This window comes from Argentina silus (assembly GCF_951799395.1).
Source record: "Argentina silus genome assembly, chromosome: 6".
In the NCBI taxonomy this organism is placed as follows: Eukaryota; Metazoa; Chordata; class Actinopteri; order Argentiniformes; family Argentinidae; genus Argentina; species Argentina silus.
The window spans coordinates 1,738,951-1,751,450 of NC_139660.1; the positions used below are offsets into that span (position 1 = coordinate 1,738,951).

The 12,500-nt window shown below is 52.6% G+C and overlaps 2 protein-coding genes across 2 annotated transcripts in view; one reads left to right on the plus strand and one right to left on the minus strand.

Annotated features, from left to right (window-relative positions):
- Nucleotides 1-8,914, plus strand: part of angptl1a (angiopoietin-like 1a) — an 18,141-nt gene extending 9,227 nt beyond the window's left edge. Inside the window, exons 2-6 of the mRNA XM_083671917.1 lie at nucleotides 1,673-1,925; nucleotides 2,306-2,923; nucleotides 6,593-6,786; nucleotides 7,940-8,210; nucleotides 8,480-8,914. Of these exons, the coding sequence (XP_083528043.1) occupies nucleotides 1,736-1,925; nucleotides 2,306-2,923; nucleotides 6,593-6,786; nucleotides 7,940-8,210; nucleotides 8,480-8,667 (1,461 nt within the window). The 5' untranslated portion in view covers nucleotides 1,673-1,735 and the 3' untranslated portion in view covers nucleotides 8,668-8,914. The remainder of the gene's footprint in view (nucleotides 1-1,672; nucleotides 1,926-2,305; nucleotides 2,924-6,592; nucleotides 6,787-7,939; nucleotides 8,211-8,479) is intronic.
- ralgps2 (Ral GEF with PH domain and SH3 binding motif 2) overlaps nucleotides 1-12,500 on the minus strand; it is a 58,511-nt gene that overhangs the window by 21,946 nt on the left and 24,065 nt on the right.

Consider the following 12,500-nt stretch of genomic DNA (forward strand, 5'->3'; position numbering starts at 1 on the left):
GGCAGCTCAGAGAGGAGGAGGCTGCTCAGAGAGGAGGAGGCGGCTCAGAGAGGAGGAGCAGTGGGACACAGTGTGCTGCTAAAGCCATTAACGGTTCTCCCAGAGGTCAGCGAGGGTACGGTACCTGGTTACGCTGTCAGGGAAAGTCTGGTGTTGGAGAGAGGCTCAGCCATGGAAATGAATAAGGACTCAAGGTCTCCATGTAGACAGCTCTCTCACACACACACACACACAAACGCAAACACGTGTGCGCGCGCGCGCACACACACACACACAAACGCAAACACATGTGCGCGCGCGCACACACAAACACAAACACATGTGCACACATACACACACACACACACACACACACACACACAGTGCTAATCTAACCGACAGAGCCGACGCCATTCCTGAGGAACCACAATGGCGTCATGCAGGAGACGGGGCGCTCCAGTCTCTGGGTCGGTGTGGTGTGGGGCACCAGCGAGCTGGCACCAGCGAGCTGGCACCAGGGTGAAGGACTGGCAGAGTGAGGGAGAGAGGCAGGCAGGCACACATGGGCCTGGCCTGGCACACACACACACACGCCCAGCCCAGGGTGTTGAGTGGGGCTGTGTGTGTGTGTGTGAGGCGTGGGGTGGGGTGATGAGAAACAGTCTCCAGGACCAGCAGAGAGACACAACAGTGGGGATCAGTGAGAGGCTATGCAGGGGAAGCAGGAGGCAGGGCAGGGCCGGGCCATAGAACTGGAGCGTGGGTGGAATTATATGTTCTACTTAACATGCCTCTGTGTGTGTGTCTGGAGCCCGGTGGTACCTGTGTGTGTGTGTGTGTCTGGAGCCCGGTGGTACCTGTGTGTGTGTGTGTGTGTGTGTAGACACCTCTAGTGGTACTTAACATGCCTGAGTGTGCTGGTGTCTGGAGAAGAGAGGGCCATGTGTTTACTAAACCTGTCTGACAGGAGCCTGCACAGAGGGGGGGGGGGGGGGGGGGATTAGGCAGGCGGCAGCCCTGGGACCAGTCTCATCTCAAAGACCCCTCTCCCTTCACCCACAACTACACTCCATCAAACATCATCAGAGTTTTCAGAGTGTAACCGGCCGGGTTCGACCCGGGGGCCTCTCGAATGTAAACCGCCAAACGTACGGGCGCTACCTCCGCTACAAGAGCGTATCAGAGAAGCGGGAAAGGGAGGAGAGGCAGAAGGAAGGATGGGTGAGAAGAGGAGGAGGGGAGGAGAGCGAGATGTAAGGGACCCCCACAGGAGATCCCCAGGGGACTCTCAGCAGTCCAACAGTGTTTAGGAATGTCTTGAGAGAAAACAGACCAACTGCTGGCTGCTCAGTCATCTGTTCATACACATCTCTCAATTTCCAGCCCTGTGTGCTGACAACCTTCCAAACTCACACAGAGATATGATCTGCTAGTAATGTGTTGTAAACAATCTAGATAATGATTCATAGCTGGAAACCCTGTGTATTTGAGACATTTCAGAAACTTTGGAAATATCCATTTATGGATAAATCTGCAAGGAAACAATGTCCTAGCTCTCTCTTTCATCGCTCTCCTGGTAATTCTGTTGTAAACATTTCAAATTGTTGGCCAAGTGTTTGCTTGATTGATTTGATGTTTGGGTGGAAAACTACTGCTGCTGACTAACTCCAGGCTGCTGTTTGTTTGCTTCCAGGAGGGTCTAGAGGGAGCAAGCAGCAGAGAGGCCAGTAGGGGGTGACGTGGAGCAGAACCAGCCATGCAGGGGGTGACGTGGAGACTGTGTGCCCTGCTTTGCCTCTCTCTTTGGGGCCAGAGCCACAGCAGGAGCCCCAGGGAGGCCAGAGAGACCAGGGAACATCCTCTACTCAGGACCAAACGTGCCCCACAAGACCCAGACGCCAAGAAGTGCTCCTACACCTTCTTGATCCCCCAACAGAAGATCACAGGTAATGAGAAAGCATGGGTGGTAACGCCATACAGTAGGCTAATCCTACACCTGTGTAATGACATTTACTTACTACTGTAAAAACATTGCAGTGACACAATTCACTGTACTTCATGAGTATGTAGCGGAGGTGATCTGGAATCACGCTCTCGTGATGAGGGCGCCCTCAGACATTGTGGATTACGCTTGGGTCTTCCACATGGGAGACCCGGGTTCGAACCCTGCACTTTCTAATGTACTATGTAACAGCATGTTGGTACAATGTTGTCAGTAGAGTAACTGAAACATTACTGGCTACTCAGGTGCTCTATCGTGGGCTACTTAATGTAAAGCGTGACCTGGTGTGTATAAACCAGATCTCTCTCTCTTTTCCACCGTTAGGCCCCATCTGCGCCAGTGCCACCGGCCCGGAGCCCGACAAGGAACGCGTGACCCGCATGGACATCGCAGACGTCCGGGAGGTCCTGTCCAAGCAGCGGCGGGAGATCGAGACCCTGCAGCTGGTGGTGGACGTGGACGGGAACTTGGTCAACGAAATGAAGCTCCTGAGGAAGGAGAGCCGGAACATGAACTCCCGCGTCACGCAGCTGTACATGCAGCTGCTGCACGAGATCATCAGGAAGAGGGACAACTCCCTGGAGCTGGCCCAGCTGGAGAACCGGGTGCTGAACGTCACGTCCGAGATGCTCCGCCTGGCCTCCAGGTACAAGGAGCTGGAGGGGAGGTTCGCCGCCATGGCCGGGGTGGTGAACAACCAGTCGGTTCTGATCGCCGCCCTGGAGGAGCAGTGTCTGCGGTCCCTGGGGCGGAGCGAGCTGCCGGTGGTGCCTCCGTTGGTGCAGGTGGTGCCGGAGAACATACCGGTCAACAGCCGCTTCACCAACGAGATCCAGAGGGACCACAGCAACCGGGCCTTCCCGCGGGGGTCACGCATGGACTCCCCCACCGCCAGCCCGTTTGGACTCAACCCGCCGCCGCAGGGCACGCTCACCTCAGAGGGTAGGTACCAACAGCAGGAGGGGGGGGTGAAACAGACGGGGAGCCATTTTCAGAGATGGAATCAGGGCTGGTAATTCCTAAACCACACAGACGGCCAAATTTGCATCGTCAATCGTCCGTGTAAAATGTTTCGTAGACGAAAATGTGCGTGTCATTCCCTGAAATCGCTGGCAAATTGTCATTCTCTGGCTCAGTTGGTTCATCCCTGGCAGGCTGGGGGAAGAAGTGGTGAAATCATACATTCCTGTGATTCCCTCTGGGGACAGCTGCCCAAGCTTTCTGAGAGCACGGAAAAAGTCAGGTCTACCTGCAGTCCATCACTGACACTGCTCAGACACACACACACACTCACTAAAAACACTTCCAAGGAACCTGGATGCATGCCCAGGTACGTATGTGTGTGTGTGCACTGTATGATGACTGTGAGCTTGGATGACAGAGAATCTGTGTGCAATGTGCTCGTGTGCAATGTACTTGGGTGTGTGTGCGTGTGGTGTGCCAGGCCTAGATTATGGTCAAGACAGAAACAATCAATCAACAGATAAGCTGTTCTTGGTAATACCCCCCATTCCTCTTAACTCACTCGCTCAAGAGCTCGCTACAACAACAAGTACATTTGACATTTCAGAGATAATTTCCAGCATGAAACCAATTTGCAAGGTTCTAAATGCTTCTAGGAAATGGCCCTTTTGAGAAATTTGGCCATGAGCGTTTTATTATGACTGGCGATTTGACCGTGGCAGAGATTGCAAGATTGGGGTTTTACAGGCAGATGGCTGAAGAGATGAACTCATTGCAAATGCCACTCACTGGAGAGAGAGAGAGAGAGAGCAAAAAGAGAAGGGGCTCTTTTCTCATCCTATGCAGGCTGGGAAAGGACCCGTCTTTGGACAGGGTGAACACATCCACTTGATTTACACAGCGGCACAAAACGACCCCGCCTTACCCAGCCCAGAGACAGTGAATTTACTTTGAGTGGAGAGTCCTGTAGATTCACCGTGCTGGCAGGGGTAAGGGGTACGAATGGGGTTGAGTTTTATTGTAATGGGTTGGGCAAGACCCTCCTTTGGGCGGAGAGCAGTTTCACGGTGCGTCTGAAGGATGACTAAAAAATCGAATCTTGGAGTAAAACTGTCACTCGGCTCCTGCAATGAATCGAAACACAGCTGAAAAAAACAGCTAGGATATTTCTTTTTCAGCAACACAAAAGGCAGCACTTAAACTATGACAGACCGTGGCGGATAAAACATTTTTTTCTCTCTAACACCTGATGCCCTTCGAATAACGACGATGTCGTATTGGCGTGCGGTTCGACTTCAGCTCTTAAGTGTCTTGTCGGCGTCAGATAGAGGGCCCTCCAGAGGAGAGTCTGAGTGGAACGCAGCGCTTTCCTCAGACAGACCGCTGAGCAGACAGCTCCTTCAGGCGGAGCAGCCGGCCTGTTTCCTGCTCTCATAATGCTGGGGCTATTGGAAGTTGAAAGGGCTGAGAGGGAGAGAGGCCACGCTTAGAAAGAGTCCATAGAGAGATGGGCCTGGGGGTAGAGTGAGAGATGGAATAGAGGGAGAGAGAGAGAGAGAGAGAGGGGAGGGAGAGAGGGAAGAGAGAGAGAGAGGAGACTGTGATGGCTAGGGCCCCACTTATAGAGGTCTAGAGGGACTTAGAGTGTTGATGGATATTTCTGGCTGTGAATACTGCTGCCTCTTTACAGTGAGCGTCATGTTACAGCTGAGAACAGAGGTCCACCGTAAGTTTAAATGACTGACGTTTCCACCTCCATACGCAGCGAATGGGAAAATATCCAGGTATCCTCATATTTCCCTATACTTATTCTACCCTCACAGATTGTAGCCTGTACCATCACACATTTGTATCTCATCTAACCTGAACAGCCCCCCCCTCTACGGTCGTTCGCTCTTTCTCAACAGCTAGAAATTAGATGTTCTCCTGTAAGGCTTCTTGAGAAGGAAACGAGTGAAGGACGGAGGAGAGGACTCAAGGAATCTGGTTTCTAACAATTGAGGAAAAAGGCGCTAGTTTTTACTCCTCCCTGGAGGAGAAGGAGACAGAGGCTGACAGAGAGGCTCAAAGACATCTAAATCATATCGACACATTAGTTCCCAAAACTCTGGAATTACAAGCCAAGTAAAGCTTCCCATCTCCTGTCGTCCTGGACTCCCCGTGACGATCTGGAACCAAGAAAAACAGCAGACAGGAGAGGATGAATTCCTCCTGCTGCGTGAGAACGCAACGCCATCATCCATCATCCATCTATCAAGAGGAGAGGACACCTGCCAGGCCACTGCTATGTCCCAGTACGCTAAAATGGTACGAGAGAGGACACAGGGAGCGGAGAAAATACTTTTGAGATGACCTCCACCATTGCCTCCCCCTGTCATGTGCTGCAGGACCAGCGGTCACAGAGGAAAGGTTAGGAAGGGAGCATGATAGAACTATTGGGACGCAGCCCCTTTCTCATTGCTTATTCCACTGACCACAAATAGCCTTCCAGCCACGCTGGTTCACTTAAATACACAGACTTGCACCGCAGCTTGGGATCAGCAAAACCCTGCTTGAACCGCTAGGATTTAGGAGATTCCTCGACGTTAAACCTAGACCGCTAATCCGCTATGCCGATCAAGAGAGAGAGAGAGAGAGAGAGAGAAAAACCCTCTCGTAAAAAGACGGCTAAAATGAAGACATATCGTTGCTAGAAAGTGTGTGTGTGTGTGTGTGTGTGTGTGTGTGTGTGTGTGTGTGTGTGTGGGGGGGGGGGGGGTAGGCATCTGTGTGAGGCATTACAGTGGGTCCCTGTGTGTTCGTACACCCAGCTGAGAAAACCATCTTCCCTCAGCCCCCCGGGCCCTGGAGGCCCCCCACACAAAGCCGGTCTTTATTGGACCTCAATACACATCATTCACACAGGGGAGAGGAGGGGAAATAGGCTGGGTTCAGACCGGGCCCAGATGCGATACCGGGTACAGTTCTATTGTTGGTGTTCACTTTAAGGCAGACATGTATGGGACACAGTGGGAAACCCCCCCCTACATCCCTCTTCTCCTCTCTCCAGCCTTCTTCCTTTCACTCCCTTTCCCCAGTCCGTCTCCATCCCCTAATCCCTGTCTCTCTCTGCGCCCGGCGGTGGAGAGATAATGACTTTAGCATGAGCGATGAAAGAGAAGACATCTTGTTCACCTGAGGCAGGGCACGGTATGGTACGGCTATTAGGGTGGAGGAGGTTACATCAGAAGAGAGTACTCAAGGCTTAACAGAGAGAGAAAGAGAGAGAGAGAGAGAGGGGGGGGGAGTGAGAGGGGGAGAAAGAAAGAAAGAAAGAAAGAAAGAAAGAGAGAGGGAGAGCGAGAGAGAGGGGGGGAAGTGAGAGGGGGAGAAAGAAAGAAAGAGAGAGAGGGAGAGTGAGAGAGAGAGAGAGAGAAAGAGGTGAAGCTAACGACAGCCAAGAAAAGTAACTTAGTGTCACCGTCCACCATTTCCTGCATGGGTCGGTTTTCTCTTTGTTAACCATGTGTGTCTTAACACTACCGTGGTGTACTGTGAGGGGGAAGCCAAAACCTCTTAATAGTCAAAGCTACCACCAACTCACCCATCCCTCTCCCTCTCTCCCTTCCTCCCCCTCTCTCTCTCCCTTCCTCCCTCTCTCCCTCTCAGGTCCGTTCAAGGACTGTTACCAGGTGCGTCGGGCGGGCCTCAGCACCAGTGGCATGTACCTACTGCAGGCGGAGGGCAGTGATAGGCTGATACAGGCCTGGTGTGAGCACGGCCTGGACAACGGAGGCTGGACCGTGCTCCAGAGGAGGAGGGACGGCTCCGTCAACTTCTTCAGGAACTGGGAGAACTACAAGGTACTGGAGGAGTTACGCCTTAAGACACGCGCGCACGCACACACACACACACACACATATCTACCCACGTCTACTCCAATCGGCCCACACAGCCCGGGCAGTCACAGCTGGGGAACTAGGTCTGCCGTTCTAATAGTCTCCTTTTACATAACTAGGCCAAAGCCAGCAGTGCCAGCCCATCCACACACACACACACACACACACACACACACACACACACACACTCTGGAGGAAGCGTGGCCACAGACCCACACACACACACACACAGAGCGCAAGCAATCAGAGAGCCCCTATGGGCACGAGGGGAGAACGTCATCCCTTCCTCTCTGTGTGAGCTCTCCCTCCTTCACTTCCTCTCTCTCTCTCTTCCTCCCTTCATCCCTTCCTCTCTGCATTAACCATCAGCGAGATCCGATCCAGGATCTAAGAGACTCAGCAGGGAGGGGACGGAATGGGGGCTGTTATTATAACACAGTCAAAAAAAGTGCCATTGACATCCAGCGCAGGCTGACTCAAACAGCGCAGGCTGACTCAAACAGCGCAGGCTGACTCAAACAGCGCAGGCTGACTCAAACAGCCCAGGCTGACTCAAACACAGGCTGACTCAAACAGCACAGGCTGACTCAAACAACGCAGGCTGACTCAAACGCTCGGTCTCTCTAGAACTTCATCCCCTCTCGCTGTATTTCTCTCACATTTCTCTCTTACACTCCTCACTCTCTCTCTCCATCCACCCCTGTCTGTCCCTCCCCCCTTCTCTCCCTCTCTCCCCCCCATCCCTCCCTCTCTCTCCTCCCTCCCCCCCATCCCCTCCCTCTCTCTCCCTCCGCCCCCTCTCTGTCCATCTGAATGGAACAGTCCCCACTTCCCCCTTCTTTTGCTCGCCACCCAACTCCAGTAATTCACCCTGACTGGGAAGCGGTGGAGGCCAGAGCATTCGCACATCATTGTCTCCAACAGGGAACACATTAAGATTCCGTTCCATTGGGATCAGGGAGCCTGGTTCTCCTTAATACAGCGCTCTAGCAATACATCTGATTATCCTTTCTGATTTCCCCACGCTAGTCCTTTGAGTGTGACTGTTTGTGTATGTGTGTGTGTGTGTGTGTGTGTGTGTGTGTGTGTGTGCGCGTGCGTGTTGTCCCCCCGGCAGAAAGGCTTCGGCAACATAGACAGCGAGTACTGGCTGGGTCTGGACAACATCTACAACCTGGGGAAGCAGGGCAACTACCGCCTCCTGGTGGAGCTGGAGGACTGGGCGGGGAAGAAGGTGTATGCTGAGTACAGCAGCTTCCACCTGGAGGGGGAGAGTGAGGGCTACCGCCTGAGGCTGGGCACCTACCAGGGCAACGCCGGGGACTCCCTCAGCAGCCACAACGGCAAGCAGTTCACCACCCTGGACCGGGACAAGGACGCCTTCTCAGGTACAGTAGGGCAGGGCGCTAGTAGTAGTAGTAGTAGTAGTAGTAGTAGTAGTAGTCGTAGTAGTAGGTAGGACACGGTGAAGCCGTAGCGGGTGGATGGGGAGTGGTCGGCTGTGATCAGCGGTGACCTTGCCGACCCGAGACCTTGAAGTAACAGTGTCTGTCGCCCCCTCGCCTGACCCATGTCTAGATTCTGGTAAGGTCACGGTATCCTAGATCTCCCATATTGACCCTCTCCTCTCCCCTCTCCTCTCCTCTCCATCCTGCAGGGAACTGCGCCCACTTCCACAAGGGCGGCTGGTGGTACAATGCCTGCGGCCAGACCAACCTGAACGGCGTCTGGTACAGCGGCGGGGTCTACCGCAGCAAGTTCCAGGACGGAATCTTCTGGGCCGAGTACGGAGGAGGGTTCTACTCCCTCAAGTCCGCCCGGATGATGATCCGACCGATCGTCTGAGCAGGGAGCAGGGACAAACAGCTCTGTGGCAAAACCTCTTCGTGAACTTTGACCCCCTCCCTCCACACCCCCCACCCCTCCTTTTCCTCCCCCTGAGTACTCCAACGCCATAGCAGAACAGAACAGAACAGAGCTCCCCGCCACAAGTATCCTCCAGCCGTGCCCAGAGAGAAACAGAGCCATGGACTTTATGTCCTTTAGAGTGGAACCGAGTTGAGATGGTAAACTCACTCCTCAACTTCAAACACCCCCCCCCAAACCCCCCCCAACCCCACCACCCGCGCTGTCGAATAGCTAGCTTTTCGATAGCGTAGCTGGTTGACATCGGGTATTTGACGAGACGCGTCACCTGTGTTGGAAAGCCAGAGGTCGCGGCTCGACCGGAGCAAGTCGAATTGCGGGGCGGCTGTTTTTTCTGCGACAACTTGACGTCTGTTTCTTGACCACGGCCAGACAGTGGCGACTGCAGACTAGGCGGTGGACAGAACCTGTATGGACTCTCACACAAGAGAATTAAGAGACTGCCACTGCCCTGCCTCGCTACGGAACGCAGCTCTCTACCCCCGTCGCCTGGGCAACACCAACCCCCTCTGGGAGGGACTCCATCTTCTTCTGAACATTCTCATCATTCTATTGGGTCATTTTACTGTAATGTATGTAATAAAAGGGAATGGTCATTCACTAGCGATGTGTATAATACCAACAAGACCCAACAGAGACAAACTAAGCTGAGTCGCTTTATCCACGATTGGGCGAGAAAGGATCCAGTGATCACGTGATGTGTAACCACATGGTGTTTTGTTGCATTCCTAGCGCAGTATGGATTGAATCATACCTAGATTATTAATGCTTCTGGATTGAATTAGGAGCCCTTTATGAAGTCATTTGTTCCACAGCCAAAAAGGTTAAAGGTTTCCTGTACATACTCCTTGTTGCTGTGTTTGGGGTTGTTGTTTTGGGTTTCCCACAAGCACCCAAGAGGAAACGGACTCAAGCAATGTGTTTGTCTGTCTGATGTGGGGGAACAGCAGCGTTAGCTTTGGTATGTAAATATATTTGGCTTTGTTTGTAAGAGTTAATTTAAGAGGTACGATTCTGCCGACACCAAATGTTTAGTTCCCTTCATCGTCTCCCTGACAACCGCGACCCTCCTGTTATTTATCAGCATATTTATAATAGTATAGTCACACCCTGTTCTACGTAGCCCAGTTATGATCCCTCATTTGCATTCCATTTAGAGTCATGCAAGCCCACTCACACTCTCACGCTCACACACACGCTCTCACACACACACACACACACACGCTCTCACACACACACACACACACACACACGAAAGACGAACGTCAAGTTGACAGGAGGTGAAATACCCGAAACGCTCTGCCATCCAGTTTCCATGCAACTCCAAATAAAAAACTTTTTTTTTTCTAAATATCCCTCTCTGTGAATATCCCTCTCTCTGAATATCCCTCTCTCTGAATATCCCTCTCTCTGAATATCCCTCTCTCTGAATATCCCTCTCTGTGAATATCCCTCTCTCTGAAGGCTCCTCATTCACACGTCTCTCTCATCCAAACACTCCCGCAGAGAACGGGAGACAAAAGAACACCACCACAAGTCTTAACAGTGAACATCCTGTACAGTATTATTTAGGCTAGCATTTCTGACCTGCGGCAGCTGGCTTTAGCATTACACAGGCGGTCAATGTGCCATACGAGCCGTCAGGAACGGGAGTAAAAAGGATGGATGATGTACAGTACGTATGCGTTTGGGCCATACCCAGGGATGGAGGGATGATATAGATCTGCTGCTAGGGAGGATTTTAATGATTAAAGAATGCAGACAGAGAGAAGACAGGAGGAGGAGGAGGAGGAGGAGGAGCGGTGAGAAGCCAAAGACAGGCTGAAGAGAGACAATGAGAAACACATTGAGAGAGGGAGAGGAAGAGGGAGGGAGGGAGAGGGAGGGAGGGAGGGAAGGAGAGAAGGTGAGAGAGAGATAGAGAGAAAGAGAGAACAGGGGTTACAAATACAGGCACGGAAAAGGGGAGGTGAGGAAATGACACTGAAGAATAGACAGATTAAAGGAGGGTGTTAAAAGGGGAGAGAAAGTGTGAGTGCTGAAGGGTTTAAGTGTGACAGAAGAGACAGAGGTGGAAGGGGGGGAACAGGAGGGAGGGAGAGACATTCTTTCCGTATAAAATGCTTAGGTTTCATTTTCCCTGAGACATTTCCTGAAGTTATGATTCCCCTATGACCCTTGCCCCGAAGGAGCTTTAAGTCAGACCAGACAACATCACACTGTGACTGACACACACACACACACACACACACACACACACACACACACACACACACACACACACACACACACACACACACACACACACACACACACACACACACACACACACACACACACACACACACACACACACACACACACGACTTTAGCCAATAAAACAGGACCCATGCAGTCAGACTTTGTTGTACAGTTGCCATGCATTGGCTATATGCTGGCTTTTACTGTATCAGAGTAGGTCATGGAAACTGTGGGGGGGGGGGGGGGGGGGGATTAAACACTTTTACAAAGGAGTTAGTTAAGTTTGGCTTGCTTCTATCATCTGACACTTTGCCCTCAGCTTTCCATTGCGTTGGTTCCTCCACGGTGGGTCCCAGCTCTCAGCCACTGCTGTTACCACACCACCCTGCAGCGCGCCAGAGAGCCAGGCCTCTGGGGGTCTGGACCCAGTTCTCCCTAAGAGCTCTGGGGGTCTGGGCCCAGTTCTCCCTCAGGGCTCTGGGGGGTCTGGATCCGGTTCTCCCTAAGAGCTCTGGGGGTCTGGACCCAGTTCTCCCTAAGAGCTCTGGGGGTCTGGACCCAGTTCTCCCTAAGAGCTCTGGGGGTCTGGACCCAGTTCTCCCTAAGAGCTCTGGGGGTCTGGACCCGGTTCTCCCTAAGAGCTCTGGGGGTCTGGACCCGGTTCTCCCTAAGAGCTCTGGGGGTCTGGACCCAGTTCTCCCTAAGAGCTCTGGGGGTCTGGACCCAGTTCTCCCTAAGAGCTCTGGGGGTCTGGACCCGGTTCTCCCTAAGAGCTCTGGGGGTCTGGACCCGGTTCTCCCTAAGAGCTCTGGGGGTCTGGACCCGGTTCTCCCTCCCTCTCTACAGTAACTCTCTCTGGGTGGAATCCTAACTCGTAACTCAGATATTAGTGTAAACCTTCCATTGACATCAATGGGAAAATTGCACGGTTATTTGAGTTACGCTTGTGGATCTCCTGTTATGATTCCACTGTCTCTGTCTCTCTCTCCCTCCCTCACTCTCCCTTCTCTCCCTCCATTGGCAGGGACCTGCCTCAAAACAAGGGTCACTCCCTACTGTAACAACCAGTCTGAGGCGATAGTGAGTCAGTACAGTACATTACGACCTGGCTGCGTGACTGAACACACACACACACACAAACGCCTGGCTGCATGACTGAACACACACACACACACAAACAGGCTCACACACACACACAGACTCACACACACACACACACACACACACACACACACACGCCTGGCTGCGTGACTGAACACACACAGACGTTTATGACTTACGGGTCTGGACTGGAGTGTCAAGCCACACCGACGCAGCTGTCACCAACTCCAATGAGAACAACAACAGGCAGATTGGGTTTCTCAAGAGCACAGCGGGAACCTTTGGGCCTGTGTGGGTGTGGGTGTGTGTGTGTGTGTGTGAGCCTGTGTGTGTGTGTGAGTGTGAGTCTGTGTGGGTGTGGGTGTGGGTGTGTGAGTCTGTGTGTGTGAGTGTGAGTGTGTTTGTGTGTG